The sequence below is a fragment of the Caretta caretta genome, chromosome 5 (genome assembly GCF_965140235.1).
Source record: "Caretta caretta isolate rCarCar2 chromosome 5, rCarCar1.hap1, whole genome shotgun sequence".
Classification (NCBI taxonomy): Eukaryota; Metazoa; Chordata; order Testudines; family Cheloniidae; genus Caretta; species Caretta caretta.
Genome location: NC_134210.1, coordinates 2,939,006 through 2,961,246, shown reverse-complemented (window position 1 = coordinate 2,961,246; position 22,241 = coordinate 2,939,006). Strand labels below are relative to the sequence as shown.

At 63.0% G+C, this 22,241-nt stretch overlaps 1 protein-coding gene across 3 annotated transcripts in view; it reads left to right on the top strand.

Annotated features, from left to right (window-relative positions):
• The first annotated feature begins 4,446 nt into the window (after positions 1-4,446).
• The window catches only part of PHF24 (PHD finger protein 24), a 32,740-nt gene continuing 14,945 nt past the window's right edge, over positions 4,447-22,241 (top strand). For 2 of the 3 annotated variants that reach the window (XM_048850251.2, XM_048850254.2), the window contains exons 1-2: positions 4,448-4,918; positions 20,472-20,865. In XM_048850251.2, coding sequence (XP_048706208.2) covers positions 20,476-20,865 — 390 coding nt within the window. In that variant the 5' untranslated portion in view covers positions 4,448-4,918; positions 20,472-20,475. Of the gene's footprint in view, positions 4,919-20,468; positions 20,866-22,241 lie in introns of all 3 variants that reach the window. The other variant, XM_048850252.2, reaches the window with a different exon arrangement.

Genomic DNA, 22,241 nt, shown 5'->3' with positions numbered 1-22,241 from the left:
CACGGGGCAGACCTTGGCGGCTGATTGGAGGGTCCGTGGGCTGGGCCCAGAGCAGTGGGCAGACCTGGGTTCCCCTACCAGCCACCAGGGAAGTGACATAGCCTTGAATTGGAGAACTGCTGGGAACGATACACCGAACCAGTGACTTGGATAACCCAGACGGAGAAAACCATTGTGAGCTGGCTGGAGAGCCAAGCCTCGACAAGGGAGCACCCGGTCATGAAGAAGGAGAAACCTGGCTCCTGAGAGAGAGGGAGACCATGGGGCTATCAGAGCGGCCAGGAGCTAATCCCCAGCTGAGCCACAAGGAGGCGCCCTCGCAGTGAGTAGCGATACCCCGTTACAATGTCCTTTAGGGCTGTCCCAGGCTAAGCGCTGGGGATCTCTTGCTTGTTCCTAGGAACCTGTCCCCCCGCAGAGTCCAAGCAGCATGGAGATAATCAGTTCCTTCTGAGAGGGGGTTTTGTCCCCCTCCTGCCATGGGCTCTGAGCTGCAGACTCAGCTGATGGGAGGAATCCAGTAGCAAGACTCATCTTTGTGGGGGGAAGAGGAGAACAACAAAGGCTCTAGACTGTTCTCAATGGTAGCAGATGACAGAACGAGGAGTAATGGTCTCAAGCTGCAGTGGGGGAGGTTTAGATTGGATATTAGGAAAAACTTTTTCACTGTGAGGGTGGTGAAACACTGGAATGCGTTACCTAGGGAGGTGGTAGAATCTCCTTCCTTAGAGGTTTTTAAGGTCAGGCTTGACAAAGCCCTGGCTGGGATGATTTAACTGGGAATTGGTCCTGCTTCGAGCAGGGGGTTGGACTAGATGACCTTCTGGGGTCCCTTCCAACCCTGATATTCTATGATTCTATGAAAGTCTTTTGTTCTCTTTGCCGTCCCCCAATAGTTCGTCTGGTGTTGATGGCCCTTGGCATGAGCTGGCACCTGGTCTGCCAGCGTGCACCATCCTGCCCCCAGGGTGGTGATTTCGGGTCAGCTTTGGCTGGAGCAGGGAATTCAGAGGAAAAGTGGGAGGGGCCGGGGAGTCTGAGGAGCTCAGAGGAGACCAAGGGGGCTCCGCATGCGTGTGTTTGCGGGGAGAGGGCCTGGGGTGAAACCAGCAGCAGCACAATGATGCTGAGCAAAGGCAAACGTAGGCTGCGAAACGTCCGGATGCTGGCGAGATCCTCTGGACAAGTCTCCCACCGGAGCCCTGGAGAGCAGCCCCGGGGGCGTCCTGCGCTGGCCGTAGGGCCTGGCTGGGCCCCGCAGGCTCCTCCAGCCCCAGCGTCGCCATGGTTCTTGCCCATGCTCGGTCACTGCTGACCAGGCACGCTCGGCTGCGCAGGCCCCTGCAGCCTGTGACCCCTCTCTGCTCCGGCGTCCCCAGGGAAGAGGGTGCCGGGTCACCACACACAGCTTCCACACACACGGTGTGCACACACAGCATGGCACACACACACACGCACCCCACAGCACACACACAACACACACGGCACAGCATACACACAACACACACGCACCCCACAGCATACACACACACACACACACACACGGCACAGCACCACACGGCACGACACACACACACGGCACAGCATACACACAACACACACACGGCACCGCACCACACGGCACAGCACCACACGGCACACACACGCACCGCACAGCATACACACATACACACACACACACACACACCGCACAGCATACACACACACACACACACACACGGCACAGCACCACACGGCACACACACACACCACACAGTATACACACATACACATACCACACAGCATACACACACACACACGGCACCGCACACACACAACACACACGGCACCGCACGGCACACACACGCACCGCACAGCATACACACAACACACACGGCACCGCACACACACAACACACATGGCACCGCACGGCATACACACACACACACACTCACACACAGCAGGGACTCGCCTGGCTGGAGTAAGCCTGGCAGCTGAGCCCCAGCCCAGGCTGTCCCCCTGCCCCGGCACACAGGGCTGCCATTGTGGGGGAGCTGGGCCGAGGCCCCTCGCCAAGCAGGTGTGGTGAGGCCTGCTCACTCTGCGCACAGCCGTGCTGCGGCCTGGCACGTCTGGAGGTGGAGCCCCGGAGCTGGACAGCCCTCGCCCTGGGACTGACCGTGCCCTGCTCACCACCGGCCGGGCCAGCCCCAGGGCTGGTGTGACGAAGTGGGACTGTTCTTAATGTTTCCTCTGAATAGTGTGGAGGTGCCTCAGTTTCCCCTAGGCAGTTCTTAAGTATCTAGGGGGTGGGATACGGGTGTATGATCCTTGCAGAGCCCTAGAGGGCAGGTGTGTGCAGGGGTCTGGACACAGAGAATGGCCAACGCCCTGTTTCCTGGCTACTGATGGCCTGGCCCTTCCCCCCTGAAAGGTGAGAGCTAAAGGGTTGGAGAACAAAGGAATCAGGTGCCCTCCTGGCCCGGGAAAGGGACAAAGCCCAGAGGAGGAGGGGCTGGAGGGAGTTTCAGTTTGGGGCTGGCTGGGACATGGAGTGAAGGGAAGACGTTGTTGTCTGGCTCACTGCCCCCCAAAATGGACCCAGCTGAGGGGTCCTGTTCTCTGCACCTACAAGCTCTGTGTTAGACCATGTTCCTGTCGTCTAATAAACCTCTGTTTTACTGGCTGGCTGAGAGTCACGTCTGACTGCGAAGTTGGGGGGCAGGACCCTCTGGCTTCCCCAGGACCCCGCCTGGGCGGACTCGCTGTGGGAAGTGCACGGAGGGGCAGAGGATGCTGAATGCTCCGAGGTCAGACCCAGGAAGGGGGAAGCTGTGTGAGCTGTGTGTCCTGCAGACAGGCTGCTCACAGAAAGGAGACTGACCCAGAGTCCTGCCTGGGAACAGTTCCAGAGCATCGCCCGGGGACTCCGTGACACCCCCAGTCAGGGGTTGCCTCCCGTGTGGCCAGCTTGGGGTCGGAGCTTGTCAGATTGCAGGTGCTGAGCCTGGCGGGGCTTGGAGGAGATAGTGCCAAGGAATATCCAGGTGTGCAGGGAGTGGGGTGTGGGGGGGCTCCCCTCAGAATCCGTGCTGTGCCCGGTGCAGTGCTAGGGGGCGCTGGGCTGCAGGGAGCAGGGTGGCAAGTAGTGGACATGTGACCCGCTGAATAATACTGTGCCCGGTGCCCCAGGCAGTGCCATGGTGCCGTCCCTCTGAGGGAGCTGAGCACAGCTCCTGTCCCGGTGCTGTCATGGGATCAGAAGGGAATCTGTGATTGCAGCGTCCTGGCCAGTCCCCGCATGTGCGGTTACTTTCTGCCTCCCTCAGTCCCCACTTCAGCTTCACTCAGACGTGGAATTCCTCTGCACGTCCTGGCCCAAACTCTGTCGCATGCCGTCCACCCCAGAGGTGGGTGCATTTCCGCGGCAGGTGGGTGGGTGAGCCCTGAGTGGGCAGCCTGGGAAGGATGTGGGAAGCATTGGGATGATGGGTCATGAGCAGCGCTGCTGTGTATGGGGGGGACGGGGACGCAGATGGTGTTTTAGCAGTTGCATGGGAGAGCGATGAGTTGGCCAGTGGGCTGGAAGCAGCCACGTCTCTCCTCTGCCTCCAGGGGAGAATCTACAGGACAGTCACAGGGGTCAGCTGGGACCCACTGCCCCATATCCCCCATGTCCTTCAGGCTCCCTCCCTCCCTCCCGCGCTCTCCTGGGAGCGCCCGTTCCTGCCTGGCCTTGAACTGGTTCCTTTGGCCCAGAGGAGGTTTGGAGTGTGGGTCTGTCCTGCTGCCCCTCTGTTCGCACCGCCCCACTGCAGTTCTGCCCCGGAAGTGTGAGGGGCTGGATTCTGGTGCAGAGCAGAGAGGGAAGAAGCTGCTGGGGAAGCCCTGCAGGGAGTGGGGGGCATGAATCAGCCCCAGGCTGGTGCTGACTCCCCAGCTCTGCCAGTGTCCCTACATCCTGCCCCCTGCTGCCCCAGCCCTGTGCTCACAGACCCCCACCACCATCTCAGTCAGTGCCCTTCCATCCTGGCCTCCAGTCCTAGTCCTCCCCCTGTTACTCCCTCGTGTGGCCAACCCTGTGCTCTTGGGTACCATGGCCCATTCAGAAGGATGAGAATCCACCAAACTCATTTCACTTGTGACCTAGCCTGGGATTTGATCCCAGCTCTGCAAGGGAGAAGGGCCAATGCACATGTTCCCAGAGACCCCCCCCCCAGACCAGCTGACATGCGGCAGAGGCCAGTCGGTGTACCCCGGGCGTGCTGGGCCTGCCCTGGCCACTGGGGCATGGGCTGGGGAGCCCCCCGCCTTTCCGTCTCTGCTGCTCTGGCTCTGTGAAGGTGCCTCTGCTAGGCGGGGAAGGGTTAAAGCACCCTAAAGCTGCCGGATCTCCTGGGCTGGGGCTGGGCGGGGTGGGGAGAGGCTGGGCTGACCTTGCTCCTCTCTTTCCTGAGTGGATGCAGTCCCCGCGCTGCAGTCCTTGAGGTTGTCACTAATGAAAGCAGCTCAGCCTGGGAGCCGGAGAGGAGACGTGGGGAAGGATTTCATTGGTATCTCCCAGCCAACGTCAGAATGGTTAAAAACCCGCTTCCTCTCCCAGCAAGGAGCCTAGCGCAGCTCAGGCCGTAGCTGGTACGGGGCCAGCAAGCCAGGCGGCATCTGCTCAGCCCCGCTTTCTCTTTGCCTGCGTGCGCGCTAGCCTCGGCCACCAGCTGCCAGCATCTTCCTCCTCCCGCATCCTCCAGCAGCATCCGCTCCGGGTACCAGCCTCCCTTCTCCATCCACAGGCGTCGCCTCTCCGGGGCAGCGAGGGAGCCCCGCCAGGGACGCAGTGAAGGCGGGCAAGGAGGAGGCTGTTGGGAGAAGCAGACGGAATGGGCACCGTGCGGGCAGCTCCTTAGGGCTCACGCCGCGGCGCGTCCGGATCCCCACCCCGGTAAGTGGGGCGTAGCCTCCGTCGGGGGAGCAGCGCCGAGCCTGCTGCGAATGCACGGCGGAGAGCGTTCGGGAACTCGTTAGTGACAGGGTGGGGCACTTCACCCCGCTGGCCCCCTTCCTCTCCAGGACAGGCACCCCTCTCGCTGGCAGGGGGGAGCAGGGGTTCAGAGCTGGTCTGAGCAGTGGGGGACTGGCCTTGGTGTTGCCTTGGGGCGGAAAGTCAGACACCGGGGCCAGTCCGTTGGCTCTCTCCCTTGGGTGCAGGGTCCCGATGTGGGTGCTGGGCTGAGGAGGTCTCCTAAGGGCGGGTGGGCGTGGGAGCTCCGTGCCGGGGGGGGATACTGAGTATGCTGCAGAGGAGGGGACTGTGCGGTCTTGGTATTTCTGCCGCCCTCTGGGAGATGGAGACGTGCGACAGAACCACAAAATCTCCTGCTCTCTGAGCCCGCAGAGCCGAGCCTCCTGCCCCAGGGCCAGGGTGCCAGGCTGCCCTGAGCCCCATCGGCTGCCTTGCTGCAAGCTCGCTCAGCAGCCTGGAAATGCCCCAATTCAAGCCGCTCCAGCCCTTCCCTTCCGGCCGTTGCTTGAATCTTGTCCGAGTGACCTGAGTGCTGGGGAAGGTGCCGGCGGGCAGCCCCGGGGCTAGAATCCCCGGCTAGCCACAGAACAGGGGCAGCATGGGCACCGGCTGTGCCCCTGTGCCCCCGGGGCTGCCACTTGGGTTCTGGTGCAGCTCAGTGCCAAGGCGGGGGGCAGTCAGAGCCAGTGGAAATAGCATCCTGGGCCCCTCAGCGCTGCCTCCAGAACCCACCTTTGCTCAGCTGCACAGGCCTGCCTGCCCCTGCCCACGCCCGGGCCAAGCAAAGGGGGCCAGCAGCCTGGCACCAGCTGCACTGCACGGGCCTGGCACGGCTGCTGGTCAGTCCCTCTGCCTCCCCCACCCCCACAGGCGACCCTGCAGCGCCCCGGCCCCAGTGCAAGCGGCGAGCAGGACCAGACCCAGGGGCCACCAGGAAGCAGGAGTAGAGGGTGCGGGGAGCACCCTCTTTGGCTTCCCAGGAATGCTAGCCCAGCCTCCTACCCCCTGCCAACCGGCACAGGCTACTGGCCCATGCTGCCTGCTCCCCAGGCTCCAAGAAGGGGCAGACGCTGGATGCTACAGAGGAGACTGCAGGCCTCTCCCAGCCCCACGGCTGTGAGGGAATCGCCCTGAGCCCAGCTGGGGGGACAATGGGCCCTGAGACCCTGTCCCCTTTCCAGACGCCCGCAAAGCCCCCAGCCCGCCCAGAGCTGTCCATGGTTGCCCTGCGCATAGATGGGGGCCGTCAGCCCCACAGGGACCCCATCCCTCGTCCCAATGAGGCCAGGTCCCAGGGTCGTTCCTGCCCTCCTGGAGAGCATGAGCCCACAGCTCACTGCTGAGCCCCAGGGGCAGTGCCCCCTGCAAGGTCCATCCTGCCGTGGCAACACCCAGCCCCAGGCTCCCCACGCTTCCACCCCCCTGGGCCATCGCCCGGAGCCACTTCTGGAGCTTTTCCTGGCCTGAAGTCTGTCTGTCCGTCTGGCCCAACTGGGGCCGGGCACCTCGGCCCCGGGGCAGCATCACGGGCTCCAGGTGCCCACCTCAGCCCTTTCCTTGCCCGGCCAGCGTCGGCTGGAATCCAGAGAGCGCAGCGCGGTGACTTGCTCCCAGCCCTTCCTTCCCCCGGGACCCACGGCAGGGCTGTGCCAGTCAGGACTTGGGCACCCCGCGCTCAGTGCTCCCGGCTCCCTGCTTCCCCAGCTGGCCACACCTCGCGCTCAGCAGCTCTTCCTGGCTCTCTCCCGCTCGCCCCCAGTGCCCTCCCAGGGCAGCCCTAGCCCAGCCCTCCCCAGCCTTTGACTGCAGCCTCCCCTCCACACCCTCATCGCCCGGCACACATGCCAGCCCCGTGAGCCAGGAGGCCGGGCAGCCCCGGGCTCCAGTGGGGAAAAGCGAGGGGTGAAGGGATGGGTGGCGGGTGACTGGCAGAGCCGAGAGAGGGGCAGGGCGCATGCCTGGACCGGAGGGAGCCAGCGAGCTCCGGGCGCCATATAACAGAGCAGTGACCGTCCCGTGGCCTGCTCCCCTCCGGGGCACTCAGTGACAGCCACCGGCACAGCGCCACGTTGGACAGGGCACCCCAGCTGCATCCTCCTCCTCAAGCCACTGCAGCCTCCTCCTCGAGACACAGGCCACCTGCCTCCAGCCGCACTCTCCCCCGGCCAGCGCAGGCACCAGGGCCCTGCTCCCACGGCGGGGATTGGGGGTAGGCAGCAGGAGGGCGTCTTTCCCCTCTCCACCGTGCGCCAGCCTGGGCGTCTGGCTGCCATGTGCTTCCCCGCATGCACCCCTCACCCAGTATAGTGGGAGCAGCTGCCCTGGCATGGACACCGTCGCTGCGCCCCGGCAGGGGCAGAGCGTATGCCCTCCGTCAGGGAGACGCGGGCCTGCCCAGCTGGGGATCTCCTCTAGCCGTGGGCTGTCAGACGAGGGAGCCACCCTGACATGGCAGCCCGTAGCGGGCAGGAGCAGTGCCCACGTTTAGCCGGCACGTTACCCGGCGGTGCCTGCGAGGCTGTAACCCTGCAACAGGCTGCAGCCCTGGGGAGGCCCAAGGAGGGAGGGGGAGCTGCACCCAGACCAGGTGGAGCAGCTGGAGGAGACGCCAGCCCCGGGGGCAGCCCGGCTGCTGGGACTGCCAGCCCCGCCCCGCTGTCTGACAGACCCAGCATGGAGATCTCAGTAGCTAGACGCGCAGCCGCGGCTGGCTTCCCTCCTTCCCAGGGGCTTTCCCCCGAGGGGGCTAGGGCAGGCAGGGCAAGAGAGAAGCTCCTTCCCTCCCGGCTCCAGGGAGCCTGCGGCACAGAAAGCCCAGAGGGCCCCATGCAGACGCCAGCTGTGAGCCGCCGTTTGCACTAGTGACAGACGTATGGGCCAGGCCCAGTTACTGGAGTGGGGACGGAGCAGGGGGCGGGGTTCAAACAACCCAGCCCTGGGCTCACAACCCTACCATAACAACCCAGCCCTGGGCTCTCCGCCTGACAATAACAACCCCGCCCTGTGCTCACAACCCTACCATGATAACCCAGCCCTGGGCTCTCCGCCTGACAATAACAACCCCGCCCTGTGCTCACAACCCTACCATGACAACCCAGCCCTGGGCTCACAACCTTACCATAACAACCCAGCCCTGGGCTCTCCGCCTGACAATAACAACCCCGCCCTGTGCTCACAACCCTACCATGATAACCCAGCCCTGGGCTCTCCGCCTGACAATAACAACCCCGCCCTGTGCTCACAACCCTACCATGACAACCCAGCCCTGGGCTCACAACCTTACCATAACAACCCAGCCCTGGGCTCTCCGCCTGACAATAACAACCCCGCCCTGTGCTCACAACCCTACCATGATAACCCAGCCCTGGGCTCTCCGCCTGACAATAACAACCCCGCCCTGTGCTCACAACCCTACCATGACAACCCAGCCCTGGGCTCTCCGCCTGACAATAACAACCCCGCCCTGTGCTCACAACCCTACCATGACAACCCAGCCCTGGGCTCTCCGCCTGACAATAACAACCCCGCCCTGTGCTCACAACCCTACCATGACAACCCCGCCCTGTGCTCACAACCCTACCATGACAACCCAGCCCTGGGCTCTCCGCCTGACAATAACAACCCCGCCCTGTGCTCACAACCCTACCATGATAACCCAGCCCTGGGCTCTCCGCCTGACAATAACAACCCCTCCCTGTGCTCACAACCCTACCATGACAACCCAGCCCTGGGCTCTCCGCCTGACAATAACAACCCCGCCCTGTGCTCACAACCCTACCATGACAACCCAGCGCTGGGCTCACAACCTTACCATAACAACCCAGCCCTGGGCTCTCCGCCTGACAATAACAACCCCGCCCTGTGCTCACAACCCTATCATGACAACCCAGCGCTGGGCTCACAACCTTACCATAACAACCCAGCCCTGGGCTCTCCGCCTGACAATAACAGCCCCGCCCTGTGCTCACAACCCTACCATGATAACCCAGCCCTGGGCTCTCCACCTGACAATAACAACCCCGCCCTGTGCTCACAACCCTACCATGATAACCCAGCCCTGGGCTCTCCGCCTGACAATAACAACCCCTCCCTGTGCTCACAACCCTACCATGACAACCCAGCCCTGGGCTCTCCGCCTGACAATAACAACCCCGCCCTGTGCTCACAACCCTATCATGACAACCCAGCGCTGGGCTCACAACCTTACCATAACAACCCAGCCCTGGGCTCTCCGCCTGACAATAACAACCCCGCCCTGTGCTCACAACCCTACCATGACAACCCAGCGCTGGGCTCACAACCTTACCATAACAACCCAGCCCTGGGCTCTCCGCCTGACAATAACAACCCCGCCCTGTGCTCACAACCCTACCATGATAACCCAGCCCTGGGCTCTCCGCCTGACAATAACAACCCCGCCCTGTGCTCACAACCCTACCATGACAACCCAGCGCTGGGCTCACAACCTTACCATAACAACCCAGCCCTGGGCTCTCCGCCTGACAATAACAACCCCGCCCTGTGCTCACAACCCTACCATGATAACCCAGCCCTGGGCTCTCCGCCTGACAATAACAACCCCGCCCTGTGCTCACAACCCTACCATGACAACCCAGCCCTGGGCTCTCCGCCTGACAATAACAACCCCGCCCTGTGCTCACAACCCTACCATGACAACCCAGCCCTGGGCTCTCCGCCTGACAATAACAACCCCGCCCTGTGCTCACAACCCTACCATGACAACCCAGCCCTGGGCTCACAACCCTACCATAACAACCCAGCGCTGGGCTCACAACCCTACCATAACAACACAGCCCTGGGCTCACAACCCTACCATAACAACCCAGCGCTGGGCTCACAACCCTACCATAATAACCCAGTCCTGGGCTCTCCGCCTGACAATAACAACCCCGCCCTGTGCTCACAACCCTACCATGACAACCCAGCCCTGGGCTCTCCGCCTGACAATAACAACCCCGCCCTGTGCTCACAACCCTACCATAGCAACCCAGTCCTGGGCTCTCCTCCTGACAATAACAACCCAGCCCATGCTCACAACCCTACCATAACAACCGAGCCCTGTGCTCCAAAACCTGACCATAACAACCCAGCCCTCTTTCTCACAGCCCTAAGACAGCACACCAACAGATGCTTGGGGGTCAGCGGGATTTCGGCTGGGCCGGGGCAGTGACTGGCCTGGGGAGCAGAGGGGGCTGAGGGTGAATGGATTGTAGCTCAGGGAGCAGGGGTGATGCATTGACCTTAATGGTGCAGTGGGGCGGGGGCTCTGGGGCCTAGGACCCATCGATTTGCGTTGGGGGCTGGGTCAGTGGTTTGTAGTTGTGGGGGGTGGGGGCAGATTCCTGGGCGTAGGTGGCTGGGGAACGACACAGGGGGGGGCTGTGCACTCTGCTGGAGACCGGCTGCTCAAATCCCGGTTAGCACAGCTCCAGCAGGGCCGGCGCAGTCAGGGTTGAGCAGAGGGGCCGGAGCGGGGACTAGCTGGGGAGGGCAGGGAGCTGCAGGTCAGGGCTGAGGGCCCCTGGCAGGCGGGGTTAGGGGGCCCAGGCCTGGACTAGTTGCTGACGGAAACGGTGCCTGATCCCAGCCCCCCAAACTGTCCTTCCGCAGCGGACACAGGGAGGCAGGAAGTCTCAGTGCAGCACCCCGCCACCCCCTCTCCTCTCCAGGCAGCAGGGGAGATCCCGGGACGTGGCCCCTCCAGATTCCGGACTGGGATTTCAGGACAAGGGACCAGCCCCAGCGACTCCATGCCAGGGTCCAGGGAGCCCTGGCCAGGCTGGGGCGGAGCGTGGGGAGCCCATGTGGTGCGAGTTCAGGGGCTGGCGGGGTAGGAGTGGGACCTGGCAGGGAGGGCAGCTCTGAAGGGGGCAGGGCCGGGAGCAATTGTTTTACAGGTCGGAGCTGCCAGCAGGAAGGTGCCCATGGTGCCAGGGCTGGGTCTATTGCCTCCCACTGGAACAATCCCTGCCTCAGCCCAGCCCCTCACCCCCCCTCACCACACTGACTGCGCCAGCCATTCCCATAGCAGCTCCATGCCCTGCAGAGCCCCCCACCGCAGCCAGCTCTCACCCCCAGCCCCTGGCACCTTCCCACCATGGACCTGCTCACCTGTCCCAGAGCAGATGGGATCTCCTGAGCACTGATCCCAGCCCCTCTCCATGCCTCAGTTTCCCCCTTCTAAGGCGGGGGGGGAATCTCCACCCTGCCTTGCCCTGTTTGGGGAAGCCAGGCACAGGCCCTGGAGGGAGGGGGGCTGGGGAGGGGAAAAGGGGCTTTTACTAGGGGGATACAAAGCAGGAGAGACCTGCCATCATGCAGGTTCCTCTCCCAGGGAAGATCAAGGCAGCTGTCCCCCGGCCCTCACTTGCTGGGCTGGAGCTGAGCCCGGGGGGAGCCAAGAGGCATTTTTAATGCCCTCTGACGGCCGAAGGGGGCTCCAAAGGCTGCCCAGCGGGGCAATCTGCTGCAGAGGAGCCTGGGCTGGAGAGAGCCCTGCGGGGCGCAGAGGGAGGGGGGCTTCTGAGCTGGTCCCCGGCTGGCGGCTGGCTGAGCTGGCAGCTCCTCTCTCCAGTCTGTGTTTGATGGGGCTGCCGGGCACCAGGCAGGGCAGGGCGGCACAGAGCCCTGGGGTTTAGGGAACCGCGTTCTTCGCCCAGGGGAGAGGCGAGGCCTGACGTGCCCCATGCACAGAGCCGGCAGTACCAGCATTACGCCAGGCACCCCCCCCGAACCCTCCCACAGTGCCTGAGCCCTGCCCCGGAAGGGGGGTCAGTCCCCACAGCCACTCTGCCAGGGCAGGGGAGGGTGCCCCTGCAGTGGACACTTGTCCCCTAGGAACCAGGCTGAGACTTGCCAGCTCGTGTCACATGGGATCTCAACTGGCCAGCAGACCATGCTGGCTTCCTGCCGCTGCCAGCATGAGCCCTGGCCCTCTTCCCAAGCCCTGAGCCACCCGTCCGCCAGCTCGGCCCCTGTAGCCGTGTGTGAGTCGTGCATGCACCCTGGCACCGCGGCTGTAGTCGGGCTGGCCCTGGCAGCCAGACGAGATGGTGAGTTCCCCGTTCCTCCGCCTGTGCCGGGGAAGTGGACGAAGGCCTTAATGGGGTCAGAGCGGGAGAGGAAAATGGGCCTGCGAGGGAAGGGGAAGGCAGGGTCCAGGAGCGGGCAGGGTGGGGATCCCCTCTGTCCCAGCTGGGCCAGCCAGAGGTGTGGGGTGATGAGACCCGCCCGGGGCCAAATGACTGGGCAGGTGGCTCAAAAAGGAGGCTCCAAAAACAGTCAAGGGGGAGCTGCTGAGGGGAAAGGTCAGTGCAGATGCAGCCCCAGGAAGGCAGTCGGGGTATCCCCTGAGCCTGGGGGGAAGAGGCTCTGGGCCAAGGGGCTCAGGACCACCCGGCCACAGGAAGGAGGGTGCAAATCCCTGACTCTAAAAGGGGAGCGGGTTAATCTGACTCCATTAGGCCCCGGGAGAGGGGGCTGTTATTGTAAAGGCTCTGGGTGTGAGTGAGTTACTTTTGGAACCTGAGGGAAACTGAGGCAGGGTGCCTGCAGGGCTCCCCAGGCCAGGGGGTTGTGCCCTGGGATGGCATCTGTCTACACACTCCTCCAAAGATTCCTCCTCCCCCCCTCCTGAAAGCCCTTCCCATTCCTATGTACCCCTCCTGTCGCTGGGAGTTTGTATCACGCCCTGCAAAGAGGCCCCCTGCCTCAGTTGCTCTTGGCTGTCCCCTGGGCATGTGCTGCTCCCAGGGTCTGTGGTCATCGCTCTGCACTGTGGGAGGAGCATAGGTCTAGGAGCCAGCTCCTTCTGAGGGCTGTGCCCTGCTCTGACACATATGGGGTGTGACCCTTGGGCCTCAATTTCCCCTTCTGTATGTGGGGGTGCAGTTCCGGGTCTGCTTAGCAGGGGTGGGGAGGAAGCGTTAGTTCGAGCCTGGGAGGTGCTTGTGATTTAGCCGAGCGCTTTCACCCCCAAGCCTTCCCCCGGGGCTGAGCCCTTTGCCAGCAGGGGGGTGGCCTCTGCCCCCGGCTCCCAGTGGGGAGGGATGGGTGGCGAGCTGGCGCAGGGGTGGAGGGATGCTGCAGCCTCTTGCATGAAGCCTGGCGCTGCCGTGTGAAGGTTGAGGACAGAACAGCGTGTGGAGACTGCAGCTGTCTGCGGCCAGATTTGGCGTCTCCAGAGAGGAGATCTAAAAATAGCCCCTAGGCTGTGCCGGGCGACAAGGTCAGGCTGGCACTAGCCTGTGCCAAGGTGAGCGGCGGCACCGGATACTCCATGCCAAGGTGTCAGCACATGCTGAGGGACCCGCCAGCAGGGCTCAGCGTGCCCCGGGGGGCAGGGCTCTGCGTGCCCCGGACAAGGCTGGCATGTCAGCAGCACTGCTGCGTAGCGTCTCTGCCATGGCTGTGGGGCGGGAGAGCTGGAGACAGCCAAGCAAGGGTCAGGGGAGAACATGCCCTGGCTGGAGAGAGACGGGAGGGGGCTGCAGAGGGGAAGGCTCTCGCACCCCGAGCGGACGCGCTGAACACGCGAAGGGAGCAGGGGAGGTCCAGGAGGTTGGCTGGACCCAGCGCCTGGGTGGGTGAGAGCCCGGGAGAACCATTGCAAGCTGAGGCCTGCAGTGCCCGGGGAACCCAGGGAGCCGCTGGGGGCATTTCCCCCTGAGCTGCCTTGCGCGTGGGAGACTGTGACATGGGGAGCGTGGGTGCCAGGGACGGTGCCGAGGGCAGGGGTAGCTGCACCAGCTGCCTTTGCCTGCCTATCCCGAGGGCCTGTGCGCTGACCTGGGGCATGGGGAGGGCAGCCTGGGAGAAGGATGCTGCAGCCTGAGGTTCTAGCCACGTTGTTCGGTGCTCCCCTAAAGCCGGGGGGCACGGCAACACCCTGGGGCACACTAGGCACCACTCGCGCCAGGCTGTTGCAGTGGCAAGGGGGTGGAGGCCGGGGTGGCGGGAGCCCAGAGCCCTCAGCCAGGCAGGGAGGGAGCTCACGACGCTCTGAGCCCATGAGAGCGTGGAGCAGGCCCTGTGCCCCGCGGCAGCTCTGCCAGCAGGGAGGGCTTGGCAAAGGGGTCCCGGGGCTGTGGGAAGGGCCCGCACGGGTGCGGGGCTGATAATAAATACAGGGGAGTCGTCTGTTCTGGCCGGGCAGGGCTGCCAATGGACCCGAGACGCGTTGGCTGGGGACAGGGAGCACCCAGGCCCCCGGCTAAGGAGATTCTAGGCCCAGGCTGGCGTGGGGGATGAGGAGTGATTGGGGGGCCCACAGAGGAGGTGTTGATCTCGGCCTCAGTAAAGGAAAATCAGCAATTCCTCTGGCCACAGATCAGCGTGGCGGAGCCGTGGAGGCTGGCGAGGGACGGCGCCAGGGCACGGGGGACATGGCTCCTTTAGCACCAGATGCCTACGGGGGCAGGGGGCTGGCACGCTGACTGGTGGTACTGCACTCGGAGTACGGCTGCTTGGGGTGTGGGTAGGGTTTTGGGGGCACTGTTATTTGCAGTATGGTTCCTCCAGACACATTGATCTGGGATACGGATACTGTTCTTGGAGTGCTGTTCTTCAGGTCCTGTCACCCCTCGCACCATTGCTGTTGGAAAGGGCATTTAGAGTACTGTTACTTGGGTACTGTTCCGGTTGTGGAGGGTACCAGTACTGGTACTCACTCTGCTGTTACTTGAGGCACTATTTCTGTTATTCAGGGTGCTGGTGGTGTTCCTCTGAGGGCTGTTTCTCAGGGCACTGGTACTCAGAGGGCTGTAACTTGGGGTACCGTTACTCAGGGAGCTGCTGCTCAGTTCTCTCTGACCTCTCCCCTGTGTAACTCCGTCTCTGGTTGCCCCCTCCCCTCCCTGCGTAGCCACAGGGCCAGGGGCCAGTTTCTGGCCCTTTGGAACCGGTGTCTTCTCTGCACCGCTCCCAGCAGTAGGCTTGGCCTCTCGTGCCAGGCAGCTGGGCAGGGGCAGGGGATGGAGCAGCATCCCATGGGGGGCAGCGGCCCCTCCCTGTGCGCCTGTCCCTGTGTCTCTCCCGCGCCTGCTGACAGGGCAGCGCAGGGGGTGGGGGAGGCGAGGCTGGCGAGAGCAGATTAGCTGAGGATTCCCGGAGGTGGCTGCCCACACAGACGCTGCGTTGCGACTCACACACCCGCCTTCCCTTTCCTCTCCACTCACGCCTCTCTGGAAATCACGTATCCACACGGTGGGCCGGATTCCAGACGGGGATGGGAGGGTGCATGAATACACGCCTTTGTGTGTGTGTGAATACATGCCTCTGTGTGTGTGAATACACGCCTTTGTGTGTGTGCGTGAATACACACTTCTGTGTGTGTGAAAACACACCAATATGCACGCCTGTGAATACATGCCTCTGCGTGTGCATGTGTGTGAATACACACCTCTGTGTGCATGTGCATGTGAATACACACCTCTGTGTGTGTGTGTGAATACACACTGATGTGTGTGCATGTGTGTGAATACATGCCTCAGTGTGTGCATGTGTGTGAATACACACCTCTGTGTACACATGTGAATACATACCTCTGTGTATGCATGTGCATGAATACATACCTATGTGTGCACGTGTGCGTGAATACACACCTCTGTGCAAGCATGAAAACATGCCTCTGTGTGTGCGTGTGCATGAATACACACCTGTGTGTGCATGTGTGTGAATACACACCTCTGTGCACACATGTGAATACACACCTCTGTGTATGCATGTGCATGCATACCTATGTGTGCACGTGTGCATGAATACACACCTCTGTGCAAGCATGAAAACATGCCTCTGTGTGTGCATGTGCATGAATACACACCTATGTGTGTGCATGTGCATGAATACATGCCTTGGTGTGTGCGTGAATACACACCCATGTGTGTGCACTCATGTGAATACACACCTCTGTGTGTGTGTGCACATGAACACACACCTCTGTGTGTGCATGTGCGTGAATACACATCTTTCTGTGTGTGTATGCATGTATGGGTGCATGAATACATGCCTGTGTGTGAGTGGGGGCGTGTATGAAGACACACCTGGGTGTGTGTTTGTGTGTGCACATGAAAATGCCCCTCTCTGTGTGTGGGTGTGCAAGAAAATGGCCCTGTGTGGGGGGGTGTGCATGGATACATGTCCATATGTCTGCCTGAACACACAAGTGGCCATGAACATATCTTGGTGTATGTGTGCCTTTGTAAATCTACCGCAGGCATGTCTGTGTGTGTGACTAGAGAGCTGAGTGTGAGTGTGTGTATGTGTTTTTCTGCCTGGGTGTGTATGATCATGCCTCTGTGCACGTGTGTGCAGTAGTCAGTGTTTGGGGGTGGCTATACACCTGGCTGAGTGTGTTTGTGCAGAGTTATGTCCGGGGATCGGAGCACAATAGAGTGTTTGTGTTTGCAGGTGTGTATCTGTGTGCAGTGTGTGGGTGTCTCTGATTGTGTCTACAGCAGAGCTTGGCGAGCACTCACTGACTGGCAGAGCCATTGCCGGGCACCGTATCTGACAGCCTAGCGAGCAGGTGAACAAACACGATCAAAGCCACTCACGTCTGCTCGTTTCCTTTGATACGCACCGTGTAGCTGTAATTATTTCAGATGATACTTCCGAGCACAGCGGCGAATGCACCAGGGCGTATTTTATACAGCAAGGCAGGCTCAGTGTTCTCTGTGAGTGTTCTCTCACTGCAGCTCCTGCTCCTCAGGACTTTTCCAGCCCCATAACCGTGATAATGATTGTCAAGGCCCTGTGGGCCCATTAGCTCACTAGTCTGCCCCTCCTGCCCCTCACAGGCCAGGATGTTCCCCTGCATGCAGGGGAAAATCACCCCCCTGTTCTCCTCCCGTCTGTACAGCCAGGGGTCGCATTCACCCTTTTGGCCACAGCCTCGCACTGGGGGCTCGTGTTGAGCTGTGTGTCCGTTCTGGCCCGAGTCACTGCCTCCCAGGGCACAGCCCCGCTTCCATGGGTTTGGCCGGATGCCCTGTCCCTACGTGTAGAACGCCACATGGCTAAAACCCCGCTTGGCTTTTCACAGGCCCGGCTTACGCAGTGACCCCAATCGCTCGGTGGGGCCTCGTCACCGTTTATAGCTCCGCCACTCTGTGTGCCCGCCGCACGTTTTACCAGCAGGGATTTTATATTTACTGCCCGGATCGGGGCGGGGGAGATGTTGAAAAGCGTCACGCCTAGGATGGAGGTTGGCGGCCTCCCGCTAGGGCCCCATTCGATGAGGATTCCCCCTTCGAGAGCTCCCGTAGCCAGCCCTGAACCGGCTCCCACGGGCTCCAGTGATATTGCAGAGCGCTCGCTCTTTAATCAGACTATCCGTGTCCTTGAGCTCTCACAGCGCTGCGGCGGGGCGAGCTGGGGCGGTGGGGCTGCCAGGCTCCCAGGCTGCCGCGCTCTCCGCAGGGCTGTGGCTGCGGATTAGCAGCGTGGGAATTGGGGCGTTTCTGCTCGGTGTTTGTGTGCATATACACACCTCTTCCTGCAGGGCTGGCGGGGGGAGGGTGCCCTGTTGGCTCTGTGTGTGTGTGTGAAGGCAGTGTGTGCGTGTGAGGGCAGTGTGTGGGTGTTTCTCAATGCGTATATGTATGAAGGCAGTGTGTGTGTGTCTTTCTCAGCGTGTTTCTGAGTGTGTGGGTGTGCGAGGGCAGTGTGTGTGTTTGTGTTTCAGTGTGTGTGTGTGTGTGAAGGCAGTGTGTGGATGTGAGGGCAGCGTGCATGTCACAGGCTCTAAGGAGCGAGGACACTGGCTTTTGGGCTGCATCCCTGTGGCTGGGGGAGGCTAGTCTCAGGGAAGGCGATGGGCCCTGCCCCACGGCTGCCAGCCAGCCTGGCCCAGTCTCTCCCATTGCAGCAGACGGTACTTCCACTGCTCTTATTCCTTGGCACTAAGGTGGGGGAGGAGATGTGGGGCAGGGCCCACGGGGCCCAAAGGGGTGGTGGGAGCCTGAGGCCCACATGCGCAGCGTGACCAGTGAGCAGCCCCATGGCACAGGGCCCCATGCCGCCCGCCAGCACCCTCTTGCCCCAGCTGTGCTCATGTCCTCTCCTGGTGCCATGGTGCCCCCATGGCAGAGCCCCCCATGGCCCTGCCCTCACTGTGCACACGACGCTCCCCTGGGAGCGTGGCGCCCGCCTGCCCACGCTGCTGCTTCCCAGCAGCTGCTGTCTGCCCGCCCCGTGCCCTGGGCTCCTTCCTTGCATGGTTCTCCTGGCGCTGGGCCTGTCCAGACAACGGCGCCCGGGCTGGGCCAATGCTCCTGGCTGGGCCTGCAGCGTGGCTCTCCCGGGCGTTTGATTGGCAATGGCAGCGCCTCCCTTGGCTCTCCCCTCCCTCGTCAATGGGCCGTGCCACAGGGAGGGGCGCTGCTTTCCGGGGGCTCTGGACCCTCCCTCCGCCCTGCGGGGCCCTCGGCATGCCCCGCGGGCACGCTGCAGCGGGGGGCCCCGGGACCTGCACGCGATTCCCCCAGCACAGCATCCGCAAATCACTTACCTGCCAGCCCCGGCCCGCGGGAGCCTGGGTTGCCCTGGCAACCGGGGAGGAAATCAATCGCGCCCGCCAGCCAAGCAGAGCGCGCAGGGAGACGGGCAGCGTTTGGGGCACGGGGCCGCTCGCTGGCCCAGCGGGAACGCGGGGCGGGGGGCGCACGCGTGATGTGGGGGCAAGTGGGGCCGCTGGGAAGCCTCGCTGATAGCACACGACTGGCAGGGGACACGGAGTCGCCCGGGTCACCCCGGGCCCAATAACAGAGGGTGCAATGGGACGTACTGGGGTTTTGTGTCCTCCACCTGAACGGCAAACCTGTGGATAGCGGGGGGCTTGAATGTGCGTATGGGGTGGGGGGCGTCTGTGCACGTTCCTGTGTTTGGGTGTGTTGCACGGGACAGGGGGCTGGGGGGTGTTTGTGTGCGAGCCGGTGTTTGGGGGTTTGTGTTGCACGTGACAGGGGGCTGTGGGTGGGAGAGGGAGGGGGGTGGGTGCATGAGCGTGCCGGTGTTTAGGTGAGTGTGTTGCATGCGACAGGGCTGTGGGGCTGTGTGTGGAGGAGGGAGACGCGTGTGCGCTGGCATGCGGAGCGTGTTGCGTGTGACAGCCAGCTCGGGGTGCAGGGCTGGGCTGAGCTGGGCTCACACTCCCTGACCGGGCCAGGGCTCTTTGAACTGTTCATCTGACAGACGACGCGCAAAGCACCATTTCCACGCCGGCTTAGGCACGATCTGCTCCCGGAGAGACTATCCCGCTGCAAAGCTGGATCCACACACTGGCTGACGCCCCTTCCCCGCGGCGGGGCCAGGAGAACACCCTGGGCTCCGCTCTCCAGGGAAGGGAAGGCCAGGCGAGCAAAGGGGTGCAGGGACTAGCTCAAGGCTCTGGAGCTGGTGTCTGAGCTGGGCCTGGAGCTGCCTCAGCCTGGCCCAGACCCCTCCTCCGCCACTCCGGGAGGGGAGGGAGCACGTGGTTGTGTTTGCAGGTGCGTATCTGTGTGCGGTGTGGGGCTGTCTCTGATTGTGTCTACACCAGAGTCTGGCGAGCGCCACCCAACGGGGGAGCAGCGTGATGGGTTGGGGCTGCCCAGGCCCCGGGAAAGGGTCAGAGGAGAGCTAAGGGGATTCTCCATGGCTGATCTCTGTTTGTCCCATCCTCCCCTGAGCGCCTCTTTCAGGCCAGAGCCACAGCCACACCGAGGGCAGGACCTGGGCACTTTCTACAAGAATCTGGGTATAAACCCGGGTCAGACCCTAACACGGATCAGTCGATTCCCACCACTCTCCCTTACCCCTCCCTGGAGCTTCAGCTGGACAAGGAATTCTTCTTCACCTCCTGTCCCACTCTGTGGTGCTGGGTTGCTGAGTGCTGTTAAACAGCTGCTGCGCCCTGCCCCAGAGGTGGCTGCATTTCCGACCTGGGCGCGTGAGTCTTGTGCAGCGTTGGTGTGCGCTGTTAAACAGCTGCTGCGCCCTGCCCCAGAGGTGGCTGCATTTCCGACCTGGGCGCGTGAGTCTTGTGCAGCGTTGGTGTGCGCTGTTAAACAGCTGCTGCGCCCTGCCCCAGAGGTGGCTGCATTTCCGACCTGGGCGCGTGAGTCTTGTGCAGCGTTGGTGTGCGCTGTTAAACAGCTGCTGCGCCCTGCCCCAGAGGTGGCTGCATTTCCGACCTGGGCGCGTGAGTCTTGTGCAGCGTTGGTGTGCGCTGTTAAACAGCTGCTGCGCCCTGCCCCAGAGGTGGCTGCATTTCCGACCTGGGCGCGTGAGTCTTGTGCAGCGTTGGTGTGCGCTGTTAAACAGCTGCTGCGCCCTGCTGAGTCCTGTAGAGGCAGCTGCCATGGCGCACCCCAGGAGAGGCTGGCTTTTGGTGAGGGGAAGGGCTGGGAGCTGTTGGCCGGTAGCCGCGAGGCAGGCTGCCCCTGACCCCCCACCCCCTCTTTCCTGCCAGCAGAGCCATGGGGGTGCTGATGTCCCGGCGCCAGACGGTGGAGCAGGTGCAGAAGGTCAGCCTGGCCGTCTCCGCTTTCAAGGACGGGCTGCGGGAGCGGCCCTCCACCAAGCGCAAGGCGGAGGCGTGGGGCGGGCGCCGGGGGACACTGGAGCACGAGGTGCGGGAGGTGCAGGAGGAGGAGGAAGAGAAGCCGGAGGCCGCTGGCCCCTCGCAGACGCAGCGGGAGGAGAGCCATGCCAACCGGGCGGCCTGGGAACGGCTGCGGGACGGACGGGGCGTGGAGCCAGAGGAGTTCGACCGCGCCAACCGCTTCACACCGCCGGCCTTCGTCCGGCCCACGCGCGAGCTGCACGATGACGAGCCGCTGGAGATCAGCCTGGAGCAACGGGAGCAGGTGAGTGCTGGGGGGTACCGGGCATGGAGACGGGGGAGTCCAGGTGGACACTTTAGAGGAGCCGGCGTAACCTGCTCTCCCCGTCACTCCCCAGACTGGGGCAGGCACCAGCAGCCAGTGAGTGGGAAGGGGCAGGAGGCTCCCAGAGCTTGGGACTGGCAGATGGACCCGCTGCTCCAGGGCAGGTCAAATCCCCTCGTCCTGGGCGCCAGGGCCCAGCAGGGGACCATGCCGAGGTGGGCGACGCCGCGGGTGCTGCTGAAAGCCCCCGGCTGCCCCTCGGTGTGGGGAGACCGTCTGGGTGCTGCAGGCCCATGGCACAAGTCACTGCAGCAATCACAGCCACGGGCCATGGGGGGCTTGGCCCCCTCCTGCCTTAACCTTTGACCCTCGGCCACAGGCCTGCAGCCTGGGTCAGCTTGGCAGCACGTGTGGGGGAGGGGGGGGGGCATGGGTCCCCGCTCTGCCCAGGCCTGTGGCCTGGGGGTGTTTGTGCTGCTCTGGATGCCACTGGCCGGTGGGTGCTGGAGAAGGGTCACGTGCACAGGGAGTTGGGGCTCTTGGCCCTAGAGAGGCCTTTATGGTCCCCAGGAAAGGAGCCCAGCCAGCCGTGCCAGCCTGCCCAAGCCGAGCGGAGAGCCAGGGCCCCTCCACCCCGACCCCCCGCTCCCCCGGCCCTGGGCTCGGCGCCCCTCAACCCCGACCCCCCGCTCCCCCGGCCCTGGGCTCTGCACTCAGTACGTCTAGCACCTGTCGGCCCTCGGCTGCAGCGCTCCCCCATGGGCCAGGGGCTGATCTGCTGATGCCCTCGAACGGCCCGTGCAGTGCTCCCCACAGCTCCAGGGCCCAGGCCCCTCAGTCCTGACCTGCAGCCCCCCACTAGGGGCTAGAGAGGCCACGGAGAGACCTGGTGACCCCGGGTGTGGGTGGGGGGGGTTCCACAGCGCAGGCAACCTCAGCTTGGGGACAGGGAGAAGGAGCTCCCCATCTGTCCATCCTTCCTGTACACATCCCTCCCCCTACACACCCCTCCATCTATCCCTCCCTCCCTCCCTCCCCATCCCTCCCTCCATTCCCCCCTCCATCCCCATCCATCCCTCCATCCATCCCCCATCCCTCCATCCCACCCCATACACACCCCTCCCTCCCTCCCTCCCTCCATCCCCATCCCTCCCTCCCTCCATTCCCCCCTCCATCCCCATCCATCCCTCCATCCATCCCCCATCCCTCCCCATACACACCCCTCCCTCCCTCCCTCCAGCCCCATCCCTCCCTCCCTCCCTCCCTCCATCCATCCGCATCCCTCCATCCCCATCCATCCCCATACACACCCCTCCCTCCATCCTTCCCTCCCTCCCTCCATCCATTCCCATCCC